The sequence below is a fragment of the Nicotiana tomentosiformis genome, chromosome 8, assembly GCF_000390325.3.
Source record: "Nicotiana tomentosiformis chromosome 8, ASM39032v3, whole genome shotgun sequence".
Lineage (NCBI taxonomy): Eukaryota > Viridiplantae > Streptophyta > Magnoliopsida > Solanales > Solanaceae > Nicotiana > Nicotiana tomentosiformis.
Window position 1 is genome coordinate 1819620 of NC_090819.1, and position 25713 is coordinate 1845332.

The window sequence follows — 25713 nt, forward strand, 5'->3', positions numbered from 1 at the left end:
ATACAGTTCAACTATCTCTAGAGGCTTGTAGACAAGTCCTGTATAGTTTGTATATCAGTAGATGTTCATGGCGGCCTCGTCAGCCTGTACATTTATATATAGATATATTTAAATATATATGAGTTTTTGGGTATGTTTACCCCTTAGATGAGAGAGATGATATTTTCAGATGATTCAGAATATGACCTCATCGGCCTAGGTTGAGGGTTACCCCTCTAGAGTTCACAGTTACATAGTGGTACGCTCGGGCCGAGTATGGTACCGGGTGCTGGCCACGCCTCTTCATGTTTGGGGCGTGACAATACACATTGTAGAATTCATTGAGTCTATTTATTGTGTATTATATGCAGTTGCTTATCATGTATGTACATGTATATTCGAATATATTTTGTTATTGTATGGTTAGTATAGAGTTTGATCAACTAAATTAAGAGCGCATAATGTGTAGGCATTTGGTTAAAGCAAAGTTGAATTCGACAATATAAAGTCTCCAAAAAATTTCAACTTCTATCACTAAGACTTGCAAAGTCTTCGTACCTGTGGTGCAACGAAGTCATTAAATGGGGTGCTGTAAATACTTTTGAAATTTAGACAAGCGACCTAATTTAGATTTTTCAATTTACTATACTTTGTTTACTAGCCATTGTATTATTTTAATATTTCTTTCCAATTAAGGAAGTAGGTACATGCCAACTGTTTTTAAAATAGTGGATCAAGAAAAAGAATAAGTGACTTAATTAAAATGATTTAGAAGGTTTTGGGTCATCTGACGGACTGAGAGGTAATTTTTAAAAGTTTGCTGATTGTAAGGGTAAATTTGGCCGGATAGTATAACGGTAGAAGTAAATTTAGCCGAATAATATAACGGAGATTATGTGTAGACAATATTCAAATATATACAGCTAAATTTGGACCTTTTTCCCTTAGAAGAAAGGTTAAAGATAAAAATAAAAGAAGAGGGGTGTGTTTAGTTAGAAGGAAAATGACTTAAAGGAAATATTTTTCAAAAAAAGTAATTTTTTTTATGTTTATGATGAAAAAAAATAAAATCGATAAAGAATATTTTTCATCAAAGAATGATTTTCTTCATCTATGGTCCTTATAACTCTCTTTTAACTTTTAATTTTATATTGCCTATTTCAACTTACACCTAGATAATATTATTAATTTTTAATAGATAAATATTCCATCGAAATACTCTCCAATTTATTAATATTATTTATTAATTTTTGTTATATATTTTTTCTGAAAATTTATTTTCCAAGAAAACATTTACTTCAGTCGTATCAAAGTAACACACAAGCTTGCAATCTCAAAATTTATTTCACAAATAGCCAATCTCTCTTTCCGAATCAACAATTCCACCAAAAGGTGAACAAAGAGAAATTAGCAGTAGAAAGAGATGGAAGTATGAGCTGCAGTTGAAAATGAAATCCACATTTCTGTTTTTTTTTCTTCTCTTTTCTACTTACTTTTGCAATGGGATCGCATCAACTTCCTCTGCGATGCATACTAACAATTGGGCTGTTTTGGTCTGCACTTCTCGTTTCTGGTAATTTTTGCTTTTCGAGCTGCCTTTTAGCAATTTATTAACAGATTTGTGCTGGGGTTAGGTTGGGAGGGAAATTAGGGTACGGGAACTTGGAAAACCTCCATGAAATAGCTTACGACCAATCTAACTTAGTACACTACTAAACAAAATTGAATTGACGCATAGTTGATTGATTGATTGGTTGGTTTTATTCTAATTCAGTGTAATGAGCTTTTAAGTCAACTTTGTGTATATATGATCTTACATTAAATTTGGATGTATACCATGTTATGATCCTTCTTGGTCCCAGGGTCTATCGAAACAACCTCTCTATCTTCACAAGGTAGGGGGTCTGCGTACACACTAACCTCACCAGAACTCACTTGTGGGACTGCACAGAGTATGTTGTTGTTGTTATTGTATATCGTGTTATGATCCATTGCAAGGTATGGGACTCGAGCCCTACATCAATATTGCAATATGCTGATGTGGGGTTTATACAGCCTTGGGCTCTCCCACCTCGCACTTTGTGGGATTCTACTGGGTCGTTGTTGTTGTCGTCGTTCTCCCACCTCAAGAGCTAGCTTTGGGGTGTAGTTCTCCCTTTGTTGTATCATGCCCATAAAAATGATGTGTCTGTAGCATCCAAGAGTGTGACTTAGTGGTCAATAAAGTAGATGCAGAACCATGAGGTCTCAGGTTTCAAATCCTTACGTGGAGTCAAGAAAAAGAAAATACTATGTAGGTGATTTCTTCCCATTTGACTAAGCCTTGGTGAGTAGAGTTACCTGGTACTTGTGCTGGTGGGACATCGCATGTATCTCATCAGATAGTCGAAAATGCATCAAGCTGGCCCCGACACCACCGTCATCGAAAGAAAATTTGTCTATGATGGAGTCATGTCAGCTCTTATTAGGCGCGGTAATTTTCACCATGAATGGGGGACTAAAAGAGGTGTTTATTGAAGAACTAATGGTGGTAGAATGATAAGTTTTTAACTGTGGTTAGCCTTAATTCGAGAAATTACGAGTTTCCAAAACCTGCTGTTGTTAATTAAAGGCACTCTGTGTGCAATACTTACTTTTTAGCTGGTACACTTCAAGTTTAACTATAGACACTGGATTTAGCCTTGATACAGGATAATCAAAGAGTTCCTGAAACCTTTTATCATTACTTAGAAAGCGTTATGTTTGCAAGAGTCTTGGCTTATTTGTTTTTACTCTTCAGGTTTAATTACAGACACATGGCTAATACTTTGTCTCTGTACAGGTGAGAATCTGGTTGTTTAAGCACCCATTGTGATCATCGTTGATTATCTTTGTCTTCCTTTCCATTTCTGAGCTTCATTAGCTGCGCTCTAATTTCTTTTCTCTTTGTTCTTTGAAATCAGAACTGTAAAACGATTAGGCATACCTGATGAAAGAATTATTCTGATGTTGGCTGATGATATGGCTTGTAATTCTCGGAATAAATACCCTGCACAGGTCTTTAACAATGAAAACCACAGGCTAAACCTATATGGAGATAACGTTGAGGTGTGTAAAGTTTCTTCCTCTGTCTTGCCTTTCAATATTGCTCCCGAATTTAATGTTAATTCTATAAGATATGCTATGTGGTTGACATTTACCTTAGCATTATCAATTTAGTTATTCTTATCATGGTCGAGATACGTAGTAATGGATACTCATGGTCAACAACTTAAATTTGAGGATAGACAATGAAAGGAAGGCGACACGGAAGACCACACCGTCATGCTTTTCTGGAGTATATGGAATAATTAGAATAGGTGATTGTTTCATAATAATGAGGAAGATGTAGAAACATCACGAGTTCTTTTTTATTTCAATTGTATTTTTCGTGTAAGACTGTAAGGAGGAAATACTATGATGTATGCATACTTGGACAAACTTGGTGGAAGACAATGAGTGACACAAAAAGAGCTAGATACACATCTTCCACATATTTGTTGACAACAACTTGGTGTTTATTAATGAAATCCTTTGACTTTATCAAAGAAAAAGTTCCAGCATTTTAAACAATTTTAGCCGGGTGAGGTCGATATTTTTCTCCTCGCACTGTTGTAAATTATATGTTTGCACTAAATATTCTCTTCAATTCACTTATATATATCTTCGGACTGGCTTTATGAGTATATGAATTTCACCGAATTCAGGTTGTTTTTGTTATCTATTTACTGTAGTGGTCTAATTAAACAAGCTTCTAAACATCAGGTAGATTATCGAGGTTATGAAGTAACGGTTGAAAATTTTTTGAGGGTGTTGACTGGTCGTCACGAAACAGCTGTCCCAAGATCAAAACGTCTTCTTAGTGATGAAGGAAGCCACATACTTCTGTACATGACAGGGCATGGTGGAGACGAGTTTTTAAAATTTCAGGATTCAGAGGAGCTTCAAAGTCATGATTTAGCTGATGCAGTGAAACAAATGAAAGAAAAGCGTAGGTAAAGAAATCAGCCTTGTTTTTCGTTGTTTGTTAATGGTTTGTTGAAAAATAAAATTGATTGTAATGCAAAATTTGCTTAGGAATCATATGGACTTTGTTGTCTCCCATTTTAAACTGATAAGGGCCTGTTGGATATCTGCTTTGAATCTACTCTGTTTGGTGCTATGGCATTTATGTACATGACTCCTTGTCGGTTGTAGCTTATTGATGCTGAATTGATCAGATAGTTTCTTTGCTGGTCCTATGAATGATGTTTTGTCATGTCTCCATTGTTGAATTTCAGATTCAAGGAGCTGCTAATAATGGTTGACACTTGCCAAGCTGCTACTCTTTTCTCTCAGGTGACTTTTGCCTTTTTGTCATTAATGCAATGCTGTTCTTGCAAAACGTTCAATGTCACATTGATACCCTCTATTCTTGCATCATCGTAGTTAGTCCATAACTACCAATGTTCGTCCATTCTCCTATTGTTGTACTTGAAGCATCTAAAGAAACTAATTTTGGTTTTATGTGGCTGGTCTTTTAATGGATTTTTGTTTTCTGTTAATTAACTTTTTTGTAAGTACCTCTAGGTATATTTTGAATGACTCGCCACCTCCTAACCTTTCAGCATGCCAAGTAGTTTGACCTTCCCAAGTTTAGTGATTGGGAATGCTAATCTTCACCTGCAAAATTTTTGTATGACATGACTTAAGGATGACAAAGGTAGAACTATTTGAAGACTGGCATTGATACAATAAAACTCTGTTGAAGACGTGATTCGTTTTCATTCATCATTTTTTGCAAGTTAATACTCTACTCAGGAGTTAACTGTAATGATACTAGTAAAAAAGGATCACTGGTTGATGATTGGGGTTGAAACTTATTCTTGTTCCAGATTGTGCCTATAGTTTCTTGCTTATAAGTTGATGAAAAGCATACTCTGAGCAAATTGAATTTCTAACTCCGAATTCAGTAGATATCAGACATGTGTGGAAATTTCTGAGGAAAGCCCATATTCCAATGCTTTTGAGATTAGAGTCCCATGGTTGGGCTATTCGCAGACATCTGTAGTAATTGAGTATGATGACATTTGGCTATCCGAACTTGATATTTAATCAGAAAGACTTTGAGTTATGATTGTAGATTGAGAAGTTTCAGAATCAGTGCATTATTTTTTTAATTTTTCTCAGTACCTTAATAACTATCTTAAATCTCATTTTCTCTTTGATTTACATTCTCTTAATGGTAAGGATGCCTTTATCAACCATCCCAAAAAAAATAAAAAAATAAAATGGGTTAGGTTACTTTTCAAATCAGGTCCACTCAATGCATAAAACATTGTTGCTTGGTCCTTCTCACACATTCAGTAACAGGCTCTCTAACTAGGTTGGTAGAACTGAAATATATTTTCCCTTGTAGCTTCAATCACCCGGCGTTTTGGCAATTGGGAGCAGCATGAAAGGGGAAAATTCATACTCGCATCACTTGGATGCTGATGTAAGTCTTAACTTAATGAAAGACTTGTTTAAAATGCCTATTATGTCGACAAGGCAAAAGAATATGTTCTCCTTGTACTCGCAAAATTCTGTGAGTTTTCATCCTCCTTTCCTTCTCTGGTACAGGTTGGCGTTTCAGTTATAGATCGATTCACATTTTATACCCTTGCATTTTTTGAGAGGGTGAACATATATGCTAATGCCTCATTGGGCAGGTAATTACATTTCACAACTGGAGGCAATACTGTCGCTTTTCTTGATATCTATAGATTTTAAGCTGTTTTTCTTGAAATATATGGATTGTATCAACTACTGACATCAACTTAACTATCCATTGCTAGTTTGTTTTACATTTTTCACTGTATTTAAGGCTACACAAGGGCAATAGTTTGTATATATGCTTATGATAAATGGACCTTGGGCCTAACTCAACCCCAAAAGCTAGCTCATGAGGTAAGGATTGCCCAAGACCATATAAAGAGGCCACAAAAGCCTCATCACTCACAAACCCCCTCATGCCCAGGCCCGCAAACTAGAGCGTGGACAACATATATAGGAGTCCAACATTGGTAAATAGGTCTGGCTCTAATACCATGACAAATGGACCTTGGGCGTAACTCAGCCCCAAAAGCTAGCTCGTGAAGTGAGGATTGCCCACGACCATATAAAGAGTCCACGAAACCCTCATCCCACCGATGTGGTACTCAACAATTTAAAATGGGTATAAATTATTCCTTAATGGAGATTAGGCTTGCATCATTATCAAAAGGAGAGCCATCCACTAGCTGAGTAGGGTAAGAGAAAGGAGATATCTTTTTTGAAGCTGCAATGGCCATCAGTTATGGGTTTTACTTGATAATAAAAATGCTGAAGTATACTCCTTTAATTGATTATTGGGGATAATTCAGAAATTTTGAAGGATAACGATTGGCTGTCAAGGGTCTGATTGTGGCCTGGCCCACAAGGATTTTCTTTAATCAAATGGAAAGAGTCTTATCCAAGGATTTTCGATTTGGACTTTACCTTATATTTAGAAGGGCAAAGGTCCAAATATGCCCTTGTACTATACGAAATTGAGCACATTTGCCCTTCGTTAATACTTTAGCTCAAATATGCCCTTACCGTCACATAGTTGGTCCATATATGCCCTTAGAGTTACACAGTTGGCCCATATATGCCCTTTTCGAAACGGAATTCACCCAAACTAATTAGCTCTTTCTTTAATTATATTAAAGTGTATTACAAACACTATTTCCTTTTTATTAGTACTTTTTTTTCTTTATCTTTCTCTTTTCTTTCTTCTTTTTTCTTTTCTTCTCTTTTTTTTCCTTTTTCTTTCTCCCTTATCCGATTTCCTCCATTAATGATGTCTTCTCCATTTTCATCACCAATTTTACTTGACAAAACTCATGAATTTCAATTACTAAGAAAATTCTCCCATAAGGTAATCAAGTTCCAATTTCACTCGCCCTCTAAATAAACGAAATTAAATTGTTCCAAAAATTATGGTTTAAACTTTAAAATAATAAAAACATCTAACCTTTAACAATACTCAAAAGACCAAAATATTTAAATTGTTTCCAGAAAGATAATTTAATGATTAAAAGCCTAGAGTTCAAGTTGTAGTGTTATAAATTTGAGTTATGGGAGATAATTTAATAAATTTAATGATTATCAAATTGGAACTTGATTACCTTATGTGAGAATTTTCTTAGTAATTGGAATTCATGAGTTTTGTCAAGTAAAATTGATGATGAAAATGGAGAAGACATCATTAATGGAGGAAATAAGATAAGGGAGAAAGAAAAAGAAAAAAGAAAGAGAAGAAAAGAAAAAAGAAGAAAGAATAGAGAAGAAAAGAAAAAAGAAGAAAGAAAAGAGAAAGGTAAAGAAAAAAAAGTATTAATAAAAAGAAAATAGTGTTTGTAATACACTTTAATACAATTAACGAAAGAGCTAATTAGTTTGGGTGGATTCCGTTTCGAAAAGGGCATATATGGGCCAACTGTATAACTCTAAGGGCATATATGGACCAACAATGTGACGGTAAGGGCATATTTGAGCTAAAGTATTAACGAAGGGCAAATGTGCTCAATTTCGTATAGTATAAGGGCATATTTGGACCTTTTCCGTATTTAGAAATGCTGCTTGGGTTATTGAAATCTTTTAAGCAATGCTTGGAACTTTAGAACGGGGACTGTTGTAGAGGGTAAACGGGAGTGCTTATTTGGTAACATGGGTGCTAATTGCCTTACCTGGGTTGGCATCTTGGATAACCTACATGTCATGGACTCAAGCAGCAAATTGGACCAAAAGTAGATCCAGAATACTTGGTGTAGTTTGAAAAGGTTAACTGCACTGGGTGCTTGACTGCTGGTAATTCCTTCTGTTAGGTTGACTATGCTCTCATGGATCCTAGAAATTCTATGTGCCTCTCTTCCTGTGTTTTTTTTTTCAATCTCCTTTTTCCTGTCTTAATCAGAAGATGATGTGTTTTGGACATTGATCTCAATGTTAACTCTTTCTGACAGACTTTCTTTAATTTTTTTCCTCTTTGCAGTCTTTTCAGTTCATATAATCCAAATATGCTGATGTCAACTGCATATTATCGAACAGATCTATACCCTCGTCGACTAGAAGAGGTACAACTTTATGCTAGTTTCTGTACCATGCAACCCTGCCCTCCCCCCTACCCCGACTCCCCCAAAAGAAAAAGGAAATACATGGAAAGAAGAAAACTTGTTGAAAACAAAAAAAAAAGAGAGAGAAAAGTAAAGGATCTTAGTGGGGATAGGATAAAGTAAAGGAAAAGTTGCACTTCTTCGGTCCCACTTTATGTACGGTTGATTGGTTAAGAAGCTGAAGATGTTATTTTGACTTGCATGATACATTAGTAGTAGTGGAAGAAATTATCAAAATAGTTGTAAAAGAGTTAGTTAATTTAATAGGACCCCAGTTTCATCTAAATACAGTGCACTTCATTTCTTTTAGTTACTTACCATGTGGGCTTTTAACTGCTTACGATGAGCACAAACAAGTGTCAATAAACTTGCTTCAGTATGTAGAAGTAAAGTAAAAATAATAAAAGAAATTCTAAAAGAGGTCCAACATAGCACAAAATCTTATGAATATTTTTCCCCTTTTTATATTCAAGTTGAAACAACAAAATGAGACAGTCAAGTGTCCGTTAAGCTGTCCTAAATTAGATGATTAATTGAAATGGTACTTCTGATACCTGATTTGTTTTTGTCACCCAACAAACTAATTAGACTGTGGTGGGGCAATCTCTGACTTTGATAGGTATCCGTGACAAACTTTTTCGGTTCAGTCATGGAGACGATACACACTGATTCTGCTTATAAAGCATTCACTGGCAAAGATTCCACATTAGAGATGCCTCTTGGGAAATCCAGCCAAGACATACGGCGAACCCTAGCAAGTTCAGATGTTCAATGTCCAAGCAGTGACTCAAATATTGAGGCAAGTGTTAATTACCACACCCTTTCTAAGCTTTTCTGTTGATAATTTATTGGGTAATTGCCAACCCCATTTAGAAAAACAAAGTTTGATTAGGAATGAATGCTACAGGATCCACAAGATTCTTGTCCTTTCACACATTTTTGGAATTCAATGAATGACAAAATGAGAAAGGTTGAGGGTCTGGATAGCTGGGTGAACTTTAGCTTGTTGTTGATGTTTCCGTTGGTGGCATTTTCCTCTTGGCTCTCATGTTGAAGGTAAAACAATTGTCCTTTCTGCTCCATATTCTTTTTTTAATATAATTAATATCGTTGGTAGCAAAAAGTGGACAAATTCTCCTATACAAGGTGTAAACTAAATGTCATCGATTTTAGTTTTTTTTCTCCCTGTTAAAAAGAAAAGAATATCATTGACATCTTGATTGTAGCAAAATTTTGGTAGTTATAATGTTTTGAACTGTTTTCTAATATGAAATGGAAAAATTATGATGTATCACGTTCCGAACATCTTTATTCGAGACTTTTTCGGGCTTCAAGTGAATTATTACTGTAGGCCTCTCCCCTCTCGTAGGCTAACAGAGATTGGAGCCTGGTAATTGCTACATTACACCCTTCACATTCTGTTTCTTGTTCTTATTTTCTCAGCCTGACCCACTCCTACTCCCATTTCGTGACTACCTCATCTCCTTCATCTCTAATTTAAGAATATCTTCCTTTTGACTTGTTTCCGAATGCCATGTGGGCCCGTCTTCACATCTCAATTATTTGTATCATACGTTTTTGGCCCACCCGTTCCCCTTCTTCTTCCTCCTTTCTTCCTTGTGCACCATATTCCCATCAACTCTGTTGACTTTGCATCATAACTGAAGATAGGTCTACTTCCATACTTGGCATATTATATAATCGAGATCCGACTTTAATCTTTACTGAATGAGGTAAAGTTCTTCTAGCGGCCCTAACCCATATTCTCCTTCATCTTCCATGCATAAATGTCCTTTATCTAACCATTCCTTGTATGTCTTGCTTTCTCAAGTTTCATTTTGTTCACATTAGGAAATGTCAACTATATTTACATGGGGAAACCCAGACAATCCGGCAGCCGTCTTTAGTTGATAAGTTTGAGTTTCTTGCCTCCTAGACTGGTAAGTGTCCTTTCAAGTTGACATTATAAACTGGCCTTTCAGATTAATTATACCTCTCTTTATAATGCCTTCTGCCCTTGAATCATCTGATCGAGTTTCCTTTCATGTGAAACTTCATCTGTATAGCTATCCCACTATGGAACATTAAATTATCCTATCAAACACCGTCATGTAACTGTTAGTGTCTACAGTCGTGCTAGGGTAAACCATTTCCCTACCGATTTGGGCTGGTATCTAATCTGCATTTGTCTTCTGCTGTTCGTCCAGTCTGATGTAGTCTCTTTTGGTTTTTAACATTTGAGCCTTCTTTTTCAGTCTCAGAAGCGGAGGCAAGATATCAATTTTTTTGAAACAGCGGAGGCAATAGCAATTGATACTTAAAAGGAGCGCTATTGGTCCTGCACTATTTCACTTCCATGTTTGTTGAAAACATTGGTTCGATGCAAGCTGTTCATCTAATGAAAAGTGTCCCAGCAGCCAATTGAGGCGCCATTGTACTGCAAAATAGAAATTATAGTACCTTTCACAAGTAGAGCAATATAGAAATTACTAACCATAAGGTTTGCGAATTCTTAAGTTGGTTGAAATGGTAGATGTCATATAGCTGATGCCTATTACACTTAATTTAAGATTTATGAGATCTCTTTAGGTAATCTCACTTCCCTTTTTCTTTTCTCTATCCACAAATATCATGATATGTTTACACTGTTTACTCTTGCGATGGGAGCTTACATCACTTGTACTGTAAAATGAATCCTCTGCTCCACCATAGTAGGTGTCACTGGCGTGGTTTCTGTCCGTCGAAACCTGCCTGTGCGGCAGCCAAGTCGCTCACTTGACTTCAGCCATCTCACAACACTCGGCCAAAATTACAGCAACTTTGGACTTAAAATTATTTCGGACAGCTTCAACGTAGTAAGTCTTTTGAACTGATTTAGGCAACGGATTGAAAGTAAGGCAATGGTAAATTGACAAGAACACAAGGCACAATTTACAGGAATTTCTTCCCAAGTTTGTATTTAACTCGAGCATATAAAGAAACTCAAACTCAAGTACAACCATGTACAAAAATAAAGATCACTCTTGACCCTCAGATTTTCTCTCAAAGACTACTCTTAGCCTTAGGTGTTTTCACTCTTGAAAACAGACTTAGGAACTCTTTCCTAAGATAAACATGCACTCTTACACCTTTTTAGGACTCTTTTTAAGACTACTATTAGTCTTAGATCTCAAGACTCCTCTCTCTTGTCTCTTGGTCACGAAATGCCCCATATATATAGATATATGGGTTATCACTGGCAGATTTGAAGGGGCAACTTACAAAGGGGCAGATCCATTCTAGTGCTTTTCTCAGTCAAGGCACTAAATAAGCACTTAACCATTTAATGGGGCACTCACCCACGAAATGGCCCTCTTCAGCACTTAGCTCTGTTTTGTGGAGCACTCAGCCCTTTAGTGGATCATTGGTCCCACCATCCACTGAAACAAGTCTGTCACACAGTATTGCTAAATCTGTCCTAACTTGTAGTTGACATCCCCCAACTACTTAGGCCTTTTCCTACACGAAATAATAGATACAAGCACTACACAGACATGGGTACAAGTCATTACAAAAACATAAACGCCCACTACTTTGGCATATGCACTACATGTGCTCGTTTCACTTGGTCCGCTGTTGCACGCCCTAAGCTGGCATTGCGCCCAGCATTGGCACCTTTTGACATTGCTCCGCACCAATGCCTTGTCCGCAACCTGCTGCCCATGATTTTGCTGCACACGCCCGACACTCTTGTCGCACGCACATTGCCTTTGCCGCGTTTCTGCCTTGTCTTTGTCAATACTTATCTTACCCGTGCCATTGCTTGTCTTTTGCCTCACATAGCCTTGTCTTAGCTATTGAGACTTCTCGCCATCATTCCGCGCTACCATGATTTAGCTTAGTCTATACTTGGCGCTACCACAAACCGAATTGCCCGGACCTTTGTCTTTGGTGCGCATGCCGTGCGCCGCACCAATTTGCCCACACTGCCTTGTCAAGCCTTTGCCAAGCATGTCTTGTCTGCCTCAAGACCTTGGCCATTGCTTGCCCATTTCTCTTTTGCCTTGGTGCTAGCTCGCGCACCTTAGCTTGACAACACTCTTGCTGCCTTGACAACGCTCTCGTTGCCAACTCAATCCCAAAGAGGCGGAGGGCTAACAGTAGGTCTCTTCCTTTCCATTATCCCACTTGAATGCCACTCAAATCTCTTGCTCGATGTTGCCACACAAATAACTTTCTACCAGTGAGAGAAGCTTAAAGGTCTTTAAACTTCATCGCGACATAATAAATATGCTTGGTTTTCTAAAGACTCGCTACTGTGGTGAATCTTCACTGGGCTGAAATCGTCGAACCGCTCTTACCTTCAGGCTCTCCTGAAGGTAAAGTCTATCACAGCAATAGACTATTCAGTTTACACCAAAAAACAAACTAAATTCAAACACTTATTTTGTCAGCCACAGTGGCATCTGCTTTTCTTCAAAAATACTGCTATTTCTTTCCTTTTATAATACCCACAGCATACATACTGGGACTAGGTTCTAGCATCCTTCCTAAGAGGTCTTTCATTGTCCATGTAATGAATCTAGAAATGGTATTCTCGCAAAATGATATTCAAACCTTACATTTTCATAATAAAAACATGAATAATATGAATAGAAATCACAACATTTAAAGCAAGCTTTCTTACATGATGATCAGATAATACACACTACTACTTAGACATGAAGAAATCCTCCCAACTCCTTGAATGCTGACAAGTAACCTTGTTTAACAGCTACAAACCAGTTTCAAAAATCAAACATAAAGTAACAGCTTTAATAAAAATAAAAATCTGTTAGGTATGTGGCAATTGATTCAAATGATAGGGGCCAAAGGTTATCAATAAGAACAGACAATTGAAGCGTGCAGAGAGGATCTTGGAAAGCTCAGGAACTCCTGTTCCATTTTAACATAATCCCGAGATGCATCACTCCCTTCTAATATGGCAGCAATGACAAACTCTTCTAGCACTGTTGCATTCTGGAGCAAATATTTTACCAATGGCAGTACAAACTTATTTTTACTTAGTGGTCCATAAAAGTTGATGAACTTGATGGTCTTGAGATGCAGCAATGAACAGTTAAAATTATGTGTCTCAAACCTCCTCCTCTCTTCATCCTCATCCGTGTACATTGACAGCAGTTTCTGCAGGAAAAAATCCGCGAATATTAGCGAGTTTTTCTCCTTAGATGGAACTAGAAAGCCAAGGAGTTAATTGTGGATAAAATAAAAAGGTGATGAAACTTTTTATCCAGGGAACAAGTCAAGCGCTTAGCACATGTTACAAAGTGGTACACGCAAACAACAAAAAAATGTTTCAAAGCTTCATTGAAGCTGATCTAGAGGCGAAGCCAGGAATCTTCCCGAGCGTGTTCAAACTTGAAAAAAGTGGGAAAAAAAAAATCTCCGGCAAAGGGTATTCCATATATGTTATATACCTTTAAAACCTAATATTTTATCTACATACACAGTGTAAATTTTCCACAAAAGGTGGTCAATTGACCACTCTTCTGACAATGTAGCTTCGCCCATGAGCTGATCTTTTATCTCCTCCCATGAAGGTGACCACCTTTCTGACAATGTAGCTTCGCCCATGAGCTGATCTTTTATCTCCTCCCATGAAGGTGAGCAATATGCCTTGTTAAACATCTTTTTCCCACAACTACAACAACAACAAAATGACTGTAGAACTGGCTTACTCATATAATCAATTTTGATAATGGCAACATGAAATTTCTGTCAAAGCAACTCAAGCTGAACTATTTTCTAGAGGAAAATAAATTGAGAGAACAACCCTTGAAATATCTTACACAAAAACAGAATAATAAGCACGCCGCTGCAGCAGATTCAGCAAAGAGAAACCATCAACTTTCAAGATTAAAACAGATTCTGAAATACTTGGAAAGCAGCATTCAAATTAAATTTCCAGAATCTGAACTGTGGATTCCATGGAGTAATTTCTATGAACACATTGGGAAATATTAACCTCGATGTACAAACACTATTGTAAAATGGTGCAAACCTGACCAGAATGGGTAGAACTACACGGATGGCAATTGCAGACAAGGACAATGTGGACCACTAGGTGTCCAATCTACCTAAGCCTTGGTGGTAGAGTTACCAGGTATTTGTGCTGGTGAGAGGTAGCAGGCACCTGGTGGAATAGTTGAGATGCGCGCTAGCTGGCTTGAATACCACCGTCATTTAAAAAAAACACTAAATCTCATCTCTGACACTTTAGTCAAAAATTGAACCCTTCTCAACCTTCTCTTTACTTGAGCATTGAATCAGTAGTCTTACCTTCCTTGAAGAGGTAAGGCAGTCAAGTCCCCTTCGTTGTAACCCTTTATCATTATCTTTGAAAAATTACCATTGAGGTGGTTTGAATTGACAGAAAAGTTTTATAATTTTTCCAAATGTACTTAAGATCATAAATGTGTTGATCAGCGTTGTGAAGAGCGTGAAGCGATGAAAAGCGACAAGCCCCTTTTCGCTTAAAGCGAGAAGCGAAGTGCTCGCTTTTTTGAAGTGAAGTGGAATTTTAAAAAAAAAAATTAAAATAAATAATGCATAAACAATGAAGAAGAAGAAGAAGAAGAAGAAGAAAGAAGAAGAGAATGACAATAAAATAAATATTGCATAGACAACTAAGAATAAATAATATGAAAAAAATGGCAGTAAGTATGCCAAAAAATGGCGGGTAGTATGAAAATGAAGAAAAGGAGAATGAGAAAAAGAACTGAAGGGGGAAAAAAAATTTCGCCAGCATTTCGCTGCTATTTGGACACTGAAACAGTGAAAGAAAAAGAAAAAGGAGGAAGAAGAAATCACATGCCTGGGACCAAACTTGATGATTTTGAAGTTAAAAAAGAGAGCATTTTTAATGAATTAATGTTGGCAACCCAGTCGCTTCTGTCGCTTTGTTCGCTTCCTCGCTTCTCGCTTTTTCAGGGGAAGCGATCACTTTTGTGTACCTGATACGCTTCAGATCAGAGAAGCGCCAGATGCCTCGCTTCGCATCGCTTCTCGCTTTAAGCGAGGAAGCGGTCGCTTTTAACAACACTGGTGTTGATATACATCATCTTCTACACCAACAGTTGTTTGATATAGATAACATGAAGTATAGCAAAAAAGGTCTAAAGAAACTTACTCTTGATCCGTAATTATACCAGTCAATGACCAATGTCTCAAGATTCAATGAACTTTGTAGAAAGCGGCAAATTCCAGGGAAGTCCGACAGTCCTAGGCTTGTGTTAAGTTTTAGGAATTTCCGGCTTGATGGTGGAGACTGCCACCCTTTCAAATCCAGTAAGGACAGGCACTGAAACCAAATAGATAAACCAGAATATGTCAAAACAAGGAAATGCAACATACTTAACAAATGACATGAAAATTGTTGAATAATTCGTAAAAACAGATTGAACTATAGGACTGCGTTTTGCACATTCGTAAAAACAGATTGAACTATAGGATTGCGTTTGAACTATAGGACTGCGTTTTGAACTATAGGACTGCGTAAAAACAGATTGAACTATAATTCGTAAAAACAGATTGAACTATATGTCAAAACAAGGTTGGTTTGAAAATTCATGATGAACACTTAGAAAAATCCATTCACCTGTATGATCAATGTAAATTAATCCGAACTTTTAAATGTTGTTTTGTCCATTGCAAACTCTTTATTCTCACAATTCATCATCCAGAATTTGGTTCAAAAGGTCTTGCTTCAGTCACCCACCACTGACCAACCAAATTATACTAAACTGATGATACAATGGAGGTTAGCATCTGAAGTCCTGTGTGACAAGAAAGTGTCACCGATACTCAAAGGTAAGTTCTATAGAGCGGTGGTCGGACCGGCCATGTTGTATGGGGCAGAATGTTGGCCAGACTCACATATCCAGAAGATGAAAGTAGCAGAGATGAGTATATTGAGGTGGATATGCGGGCACACTAGGATGGATAAGATTAAGAATAAAGATATCAAGGAGAAGGTGGGTTGGCCCATGTGGATGACAAGATCGGGAAAGTGAGGCTTAAATGGTCCGGGCACGTACGAAGGAGAAGCCCAGATGGCCCGGTCAGGAGGTGCGAGCGGTTGGCGTTGGCAGATTCGAGAAGAGGGAGAGGGCGACCTAAGAAGTATTAAGGAGAGGTGATCAGGCAGGATATGGCGTGGCTTCAGATTTTCGAGGACATGGCCCTTGATAGGAAGATGTGGAGATCGAGCATTAGGGTGGTAGGTTAGGAGGTAGCTAAGTATTTTTCTACTTCGTTCCGGGTGGGAGGCTGATCTGATATGGTTTTGTCCTAGGCTGCTAGATTGTTGTGTCCACACTATTCCTCAGTTTTTCATAGTACCGGGCCTTATTCACTGGTTTTTGTTATTGTTTTTCATCTATTCTCTGATTCTGATGATGTTGCTATTATTTCTATGGTTCTGTTGATGGTACTGATATACTGTCTATTTTCGTCTTCTTGAGCCGATGGTCTTTCGAAAACAGCCTCTCTACTCTCCGGGTTAGGAGTAGGGTTTGCGTACACTCTACCCTCCCTTGTGGGAACTCACTGGGTTGTTGTTGTTGATGATGATGATACAGTAACAAATAAAAAGTTCCAAAATGAAAACAAATTGAATTTTGGAAAGAGTATGAACAAACCTGGATGCACCAGGGACCCAATTCAAGCTGCTCCACATGGGCAACACTGTGAAGAAGTTCCTCGAAATAGCTACACTCCTCCTCCAAGTCGCGTTCTTCATCTACTAAATCATCAAATTCTAAAAATAGGTCTGCACTGACAAAGGAAGCCACATTTCTCTGCTTCAAGCATATCTTATCGCATAACCCCAAAAGTTCAAAATATTTAACATGGGGGCTAATATTTCGAGACGAATGTCTTCATTCTCATTTTGGTAATCTTTTATGCTCAAATTTGTCAGCTTCACAGATCTGATTTCCTAACGAGTAATGCCCAAAACACTATCTAGTTCCAAGCTCTCCAAATTAGGGCAACCAGATACTATCTTTTCCAACATATTATCCGTCAAATTCAGGGACGCGATCGAAAGAAAAACGAGACTACTCCAGTTAACACTACCAGAAGGGTTCAGTTCAATGTTGACGTCCTCAACGACGTATTTTTATACGCAAATTGAGGAAATTCGTAGTTTGGGTGACCGTCCAAGTGAAATCCAAGTGTAAGATTTTCAACATTAGCAACTTTAATAGCAAAATGTACCCATAAATCAACATCTTTAACATAATTTTGGTCGTACCTAGAGAGAAAACACCTGAATCTTTGGATTTTCTCGCAAGATCTCCAATAATAAAGCTCTCTATTGGTTGAAGCCAGGAAATCAGCAATGTTCTTTTCGCTGGAACAATTGGGGAGGTTGAAATCGAGTGATAGTAGAACGGACTTCCAAATAAATTGCCATCGTGTAGATAATACGCTGGTTCTCACAACTGCTTTACTGTCCTCCAAATTAGAGAGGATGTGAAGTAGAATGGAGTCGGGCAAATCACTAAGTCGATCTCCCCCCGCCATGATTTTCCTCTGCATTTCTATGAAGTACAACTTTCAGTTTGGTAAAGCTAGAACACTCTTGTATTTTAGAACGTAACAGTTAACACTAGCAAGATAACAAAATGACTAAACCAACCCTAAAAAAGTGGCAGGAACAAGAACTAGGAGAAGTGAATATTCACTTGTTCAAAACCCTAGCCATCTATCGAAAACAATTTTTCTAACTCCACAATGTATCAATAAGGTTTGCGTACATACTAACATTTCGAGATCTTACTTGTGGTAATATACTTGTATACGGTTAAAATAGAGTTTGACTTTCGTATGACTGATCGAGATTGTAACATAATTGGACAAGGTTCGGACTCGTGTAACATCGAACCATGATGCGAGGTTAGATTGCCAGGCTCGTGAGCCATAGACCGATCGAGATCGGCCAAGATCAAGATTGGCCGAGATCAAGATCGAGATCGGCCAAGATCGAGACCAAGCTAAAAGAAGACCGATCGAGCCCAAGATCGAGACTAGACAAAATAGAGATCGAGCGAGACCGAGGAAGGTTTATCGAGCCAAAAGACAGAAAGCCGAAATATCCATAATGGAGCCCGAATCACGGCGGAAATTCCGACACATATCAAGGAAAAGCTAATTAATTAATCTATCATGGGATTCCCTACTATATTTAGAATCATATTAAGAGTAGGACTTCCCTACTATATAAAGAGGGTTTGATCATTTGTAAAAGGGACATTTTTTTAACACAATACAAAGCAATACACTGCCTTCTTTCAGCTTTCAATATCTTGTTACTCTATTTATACATCAGTAGAATTTTCACTTGGTTCGAGGATGAACTTCCTCGAGGGTCAAGGCTAATTCATCAGTTTGGTTTGCATTCATTTCCTTTACAGTTAATTTCAATACCCATTTGTATATTTTCTCTATTTGTACTAATTTATACTACGTATCCTTAGAACCACATATAAATTCAATTGTTATTCATTTTTCGGGTAAACAGTTTGGCGCCCACCGTGGGACTAAGGATAATAGTGGTTATTTGATACAAATATCTATAAAACACACTATTTTACGCTTTCTCTTGGAAATATCTTTGATTTATGGCTAAAAATGACGAACTCTCAATTATTGCCCCTACATATCGACAACGAATCTTCCTATCAAGGAGAGAATAACAACGTGACGCCTGGGGATGAAAGGCCACCCGCTGACCCCGTTGGGACTCCGGTCGTGGATCCGATTGACGTTAATTTACATGTCACAATCGAACAAAACCAACACTCCGGTCCCAAAAATAGCATCCATGGTGGGACCCGATCTGCAGTTCGAAATACCCAAAATATAGGAGAAGACAGGATCATCATGCGTATGATCTTCGAAATGCTTCAAGCTCAACACGTGGCGATAGCTCAGTTGCAGAGCAAAACCTAGGCGCCGAGCAGGGCTGAGCCCGGTCCACCACAAGAAGTCACTCACAGAACGGGGCCAGTCGTGGTAAGGTCAAACGAGCAAGAATCGGGGACTAACCCCGAAATTATACAAAAATGCTCGAGGAACTGACAAGGTGGATAGAGTCAGGGGAAAATTAGATCGAAGCAAACGATAAAAAGTCGAAACTTATAATTTCAGGGTAGACCAAATCCCTGGGGCACCCCCGATACTAAAGGGACTGGATTAAAAGAAGTTCGTGCAGAAGTCTTTTCCTCCGAGCACGGCCCCAAAGTCAATCCCTAAAAAATTTCGTATGCTCGAGATACCAAAGTACAACGAAAACGACTTGGAAGACGACGAGATCGAGTTTGTTTTACTGAAAATATTTGGGGAAACCCTATCGAAAGGAGCGATGATATGGTACCATAATTTACCACCTAACTCTATCGATTCTTTTTCCATGCTTGCAGATTTATTTGTAAAAGCACACGCTGGAGCCATAAAGGTCGAGACTAGGAAGCCAGACCTTTTCAAGGTAAAGCAGAAAGATAACGAAATGCTGAGAGAATTTGTATCTCGTTTCCAAATGGAATGAATGGACCTACCACGGGTCACCGACGATTGGGTCGTTCAATCTTTCAACCAAGGACTAAATAAATGAAGCTCAGTGGCTTCACAACAGTTGAAGCAGAACTTGATTGAGTACCCGACTGTTACCTGGGCCGATATACATAATTGATATCAATCGAAGATTAGAGTCGAAGACGACCAGCTGGGGCTCCTTCCAGATCCATTACCAAAAGGGACGTCGATCGAGAATCAAGGTTGAACATGGATTGATACCTGCCATATAATAGAGATCGTAGGAGCAACGGACCTGGGCACAACTCCGTACGAGGTGAAAGGAGAAATGATCGAGACCAGGGATCTCGAAGGCTCATGAGCAAGAATAGTTTTGACAGGCATACCGAACCTAAGGAAGCACCGCAATTTTCGGAATATAACTTCAATATTGATGCATCCGCCATCGTATCGGCTATCGGACGCATCAAAGATACTAAGTGGCCTCTACCTATTGTTACATCTTGTGTGTCCCAAGGTGATGTATAATGAATATTAGACTTATTAATCATGATTTAAATGAGTTTAAAGTCACGATATGACTATATATGTTATTTGGATAAAAAATATAAAGTTTGGGCAAAATCGGATTAAAGTTGCGAAAAAACCAACTAAGGTTTTGCCCTGTAACAAAGCTTTTTGAGAAATAACTTTCGTATGATATATGAGGTCTTTTGGGACATATTATATACTAAATTTAAGGTCTTGGAATTTAGTTTCCAATGCTCTTAACCGTTCGTTTATACGACATCCGGATAAAAAAAATATAAGCGTCGAAAGATGGACGAATGAGAGGGTGCCAAGCTAGCACCTCTTTGACTTTTCAAAAGTTAATATATATGTCTTAACTTATCTCTCTCTTCATTTTTACATAAAACCCAACCAGAGAACACCATAAAACTTGTCCTTGAGCTCTCTAATAGTGTTTCAAAGAATACTAACATCTCGAGTACGAAATCGAGAAGCGATAACATCAGAACGATCCCTACGACATAAGTATCGCTATATCGCCTCTATTTTTCTTTGTAGATTGAGTTTTGGAATGTATTTAATAGTTAATAAAATTTCTAATTTCTTTATTTAAGCTTAAAAATATCAAGAAAGTTTGATAAATTCGTTTTCTAATAGTTAGACCTCACGGGACGGTGATCGGAAGCCGTGAATTCGAGTTATTTGACTTGTAGTGGACTGTTTTGTGGGTTGTTTCGTGTTATTTTTGGGCTGTCTATTGTGCTATTGATTTATGGAGTTTGGAAGGATAAAAGGGCGTGGATAAATGCCACATGTGGTAGGGTAGTAGGTTGGTCGCTCGTCATTATAGTTACACGCTAATTGATAACTTGTTGATTGGGTGTATTATGATATATTTGGGGGTTTTGTTCTATTGAAGGTCCCAAATTGTAATTAGGTTGGTTTTGAGTTTATGATTGTATTATGTTTGTATCTCGCCTATAGTAGGCTTGAGGGAGCAGTAAAATCATGGGAAATACTGCCCGTTTTATTTTAGAATCGAGTTATTGTTTGAGATATGTAATATACTACAGCCATCTAAGTTGTACACATATTTCTTTGTTATATGGTTGGCACGCTAGTTGTCATAAGCTTGTTGTTGAGTTGCATTAACGACTTGAGGTATGCTAAGGCTATCCCTTCTTTCCTTTTGGCATGATCCATACGATACAAACGAAACGAGCAAATGCACAACTTTCATAAATGACTCTATTCATAGAAGTACTAGAAGTGCCTATGTTCTTGATTCCACATGTGTCCTATTATTCTATCATCTGTTCATGGGTCTCAGAAAATACGTAAGTTGAAAAGTTTATTTCATGATATTAATCGAAGGCATATTGATTTTATGACATACCGAAAGATCTTACGAACATACTTCTTATGCATTTCATTCAGTGATACATGTACATTGACCCATGACCAGATGGTGTTATATACGCGTATATTATATGTATATGGGATATGGGAAAAGGTTATGGCATTATATATGCACCACCACCTGATCGGCTGATATATGTTGATGATTTTGCCCATAGTGGCCGAGATGATATGATAGGATGCCCTCAGAGGCTTGATGATGTTATGTATACCTATACCTATGCATGATACGACATTTACACGCACGTGCATGACATTATAAATGTTTCAAGATTCACAAATTTATTTAGACTCACATGTGGAATTCTTTACTCCATGTTTCATTTATGTCTTTTATGTACTGATTTTCATGCCTTACACACTTAGTACATTATTCATACTGACGTCCCTTTTGCCTGGGGACGTTGCGTTTCATGCCCACAAGTGCAGGTAGACACACTGACGATCCCCATCTTAGGATCCTTGCTCAACGAGAGTTGGTGTGCTCCATTTGATCCGGAGCTGCTATTGAGTTTTGGTACGATACTTTTGTATACATATGGGTATGCCGAGGCCCAGTCCCGTCCTTTATATAGTTGTACACTCTATTAGAGGTCTATAGACAGTCATGTATAGTTTTATACATATATATATATATGTATGTATATATGTCTTTTGGGCATGTTTTCCCACGTATGTTGTTCATATGAACCAGTAATTTATTTCCAGACGTTATGCATGACCTACACTTATTTCATGTTTATATCTTAGATGAATGCTTAGGGGTGTTCGATAGGTAGAACTCGGGCACTCGTCACGTCCCATCGATTTGGGTCATGACAAAAGTGGTATCATAACAGTTCCATCCCAGAGTTGTCTACAGACCGTGTCTAGTAGAGTCTTGTTTATGAGTGTGTTGTGCACCACACTTAAAATAGGAGGTTGTAGGACATATATGATGTTACCTTCCCTTCTTATCTAGATCGTGTGATATAAGAATTCATTTTCCTAACGATATGTTATGTTTTCAGCGATGCCCAAGAAGGCTACAGCCGCCCAGAAAGGCAAATCCGTGGATGATGAGACTACAAATAGAGCGCCACGAGTTACCAGGTCTCGGGGAGAGTCGCATAGTGAGACTCCATCTCAGACTTCACATATCCTGCCCTCTCCAGAGGAGATCCAAGGAGCACCAACTCCAGCACCCGCTCCAGTACCCCCAGCTCCTCAGCCAGATGCACCGGGTCAGGAGATGAGAGATGTTATTCATCTATTGACTCGATTAGTAGTCGTACAGGTTCGACGCCAGGAGGTAGGTATCGGTCATGCAGATAGGGCCATCAGTGCGAGGGTTCGCGATTTCATTAATTTGGACCCTCCTGTATTCACTGGAGCAGATCCAAACGATAACCCTCAAGAATTTATTGATAGGATGCAGAGGACTTTGAGTGTAATGAAGGCCACTACGACTGAGTCAGTTGAGCTAGCTTCTTATAGACTTCGGGACATTGCAATTAATTAGTACGAGTCTTGGGAGTTATCCAGAGGTGAGGATGTTCTTCCAGCAGTATGGTGGGTGTTTACAGAGGCATTTCTTTGTAATTATATGCTACCAGAGCTTAGACAGGCTAGAGTTGATAGGTTCTTGAGCCTTCGACAGGGTAATATGAGTGTTCGGGAGTACAGCCTTCAGTTTGTTTCTTTGGCTAGGTATGCTCCCACTATTGTATCTAAGATGGAAGATCAGGTTCACCGGTTCGTAATGGGGTTAGAGCCGCACCTGCTCAATGACTGTATGTCGGTATCACTTTATCCAGGCATTGATATTTCTCGTATTCAGGTATACACTCAGGGTGTAGAGAGCGTAAGCAGAAGAAGAAGGCCAATCGTGAGCATGATAGGGGCCAGAGTAAGAGAGCGAGATCTTCAGGTCCTTATGGTGAGTTTCGAGGTGGTTAGAGACAACAGTACTTGAGGTATCCAGCCCAGCCATTGGCTAGTGCACCCCCTTAGTTTGCCGGTAGGAGATTTGATCGTTCCACATATTCAGGGCCCAGTCAGAGTTTCAGGGGCCTCTAGTTCTCAGTATAGGGGTGAGTCAAGTCAGATGAAGCCACCCTTGCCACGATGTGCTCAGTGTGGTAAGCAGCATGTCGGGCAGTGCCTTGTAGGGTTGGGTGTTTGTTATACTTGTGGTTATCCAGGTCACGTTATGAGAGATTGTCCGACGAGTGGTGGTATAGGTATAGTTCATCCAGCGAGATCTGTACCCAGTTCGTCATCATCAGTACGCCCCCCTGGGCAAGGTTCACAGGCACCAACTGGTCGTGGTAGAGACAGAAATGGAGCATCTAGCTCGAGCGGTCCTCAAAACCGTATCTATGCCTTAGCGGGTCGACAGGATCATGAGTCATCACCTGATGTTGTTACAAGTATATTATCAGTCTCCTCATATGATGTATATGCATTGATTGATCCAGGTTCCACCTTATCGTACGTCACTCTGTTGGTTGCTAGTAAGTTTGGGATAGAACCTGAGTTGATTGAACCTTTGAGGTGTCTACACCTATTGGGGATCTAGTGATAGCTAGACGGGTATATAAAAGACCGTATAGTAGTAGTTCATAGTCGTTCTACAGTTGCAGACCTGATTGAGTTAGATATGGTGGACTTTGATATTATAATGGGTATGGATTGGTTGGTTTCTTGTTATGCTAACGTTGATTGTAGATCAAAGATAGTTCAGTCCTAGTTTCCAGGGGAGCCAATTCTAGAGTGGAAAGGTAATACTGCATCGCCGAGAGGTAGGTTTATTTCCTATCTCAAGGCAAGTAAGATGATCAGAAAGGGCTATATTTATCACTTAGTTCGGGTACAGGATGTGAAAGCAAAGTCACCGACCCTTCAATCTATCCCGGTGGTTAATGAGTTTCCCGATATTTTTCCCGATGAGCTTCCAGGCCTTCCGCCAGAGCAGGAGATTGAGTTTGCTATTGACACATTACCAGATACTCAGTCGATATCTATTCCTCCTTATAAAATGACACCTGCAGAGCTGAGAGAGTTGAAAGAACAACTGAGGAATTTGCTTGAAAAAGGCTTTATCAGATCGAGTACATCACCGTGAGGAGAACCTATGTTATTTGTGAGAAAGAAAGATGGTTCCTTACGGATGTATATTGATTACAGACAGTTGAATAAGGCGACAATCAAGAATAAGTACCCCCTCCCGAGGATTGATGATTTATTTGATCAGTTGCATGGTGCCAGGTGTTTCTCGAAGATAGACTTGAGGTCGGGATACCATCAGGTAAGGGTTAGAGAGAAAGATATTCTGAAGATAGCATTCAGGACCAGATACGGGCACTTTGAGTTTCGTGTTATGTCGTTCGGTTTGACCAATGTCCCAGTGGTATTCACAGACTTGATGAACCGTGTGTTCAGGCCATTTCTAGATTTGTTCGTGATTGTATTTATAGACGATATTTTGGTTTATTCTTGTTCAGAGGCTGAGCATGCATATCATTTGCGTACTATGCTCAGAAATCTACAAGAAAGGAAGTTGTATGCAAAATTCTCTAAATGTGAATTCTGCTTGAATTTTGTAGCCTTCATTGGTCATATTATTTCAGATGAGGGTATCCGGGTCGATACACAAAAGATTAAGGCAGTGAAGACTTGGCTTAGACCCACGACACCGATAGAGGTTCGTAGCTTCCTGGGTTTGGCAGGTTATTACATGAGATTTGTAGAGGGGTTTTCTTCCATTTCATCACCATTGACAAAGTTGACTCATAAGGCAACCAAGTTTCAGTGGACTGATGCTTGTGACCGGAGTTTCCAGAAGGATAGATTGACTTCAGCACTAGTTCTGACACTTCCAGAAGGGACCGATGGTTATGCTATCTATTGTGATGCTTCGGGCATTGGATTGGGTTGTGTATTGATGCAGCATGGTAAGATTATCGCTTACGCCTCTAGATAATTAAGAAACCACAAGAAGAATTACCCGACCCACGATTTAGAGTTAGCCGCGGTGATTCATGCACTAAAGATGTGGAGGCACTATTTGTAA

General features: G+C 38.7%; 2 protein-coding genes and 1 long non-coding RNA gene across 4 annotated transcripts in view; 2 read left to right on the forward strand and 1 right to left on the reverse strand.

Annotated features, from left to right (window-relative positions):
• LOC138896751 (uncharacterized) overlaps nucleotides 1-25713 on the forward strand; it is a 137485-nt gene that overhangs the window by 63341 nt on the left and 48431 nt on the right. The window lies entirely within an intron of this gene.
• LOC104108594 (uncharacterized) lies at nucleotides 1289-10746 on the forward strand. 2 transcript variants are annotated; one of them, XR_011410157.1, is made up of 12 exons: nucleotides 1289-1552; nucleotides 2759-2800; nucleotides 2922-3066; nucleotides 3763-3992; nucleotides 4278-4335; nucleotides 5396-5473; nucleotides 5599-5687; nucleotides 8033-8114; nucleotides 8773-8952; nucleotides 9061-9209; nucleotides 10005-10093; nucleotides 10409-10622. XR_011410157.1 is itself a non-coding variant. In XM_070181950.1 (11 exons), exons 1-10 carry the CDS (start codon nucleotides 1428-1430, stop codon nucleotides 9205-9207), a joined length of 1176 nt encoding a protein of 391 aa, XP_070038051.1. In that variant the 5' UTR covers nucleotides 1289-1427; the 3' UTR covers nucleotides 9208-9209; nucleotides 10409-10746. The 2 variants fall into 2 exon arrangements, 1 of the variants encoding a protein (XP_070038051.1); XM_070181950.1 differs by lacking the exon at nucleotides 10005-10093 and having other exon boundaries at nucleotides 10409-10746.
• LOC104108606 (F-box/LRR-repeat protein At3g03360-like) lies at nucleotides 12727-17720 on the reverse strand. The gene is made up of 5 exons (XM_070181898.1): nucleotides 17320-17720; nucleotides 16832-17069; nucleotides 15322-15492; nucleotides 13639-13853; nucleotides 12727-13316 (listed from the first exon to the last, which is right to left on the reverse strand). The coding sequence occupies exons 1-5, from the start codon at nucleotides 17718-17720 to the stop codon at nucleotides 13196-13198; spliced, it is 1146 nt and encodes a 381-aa protein (XP_070037999.1). The 3' UTR covers nucleotides 12727-13195.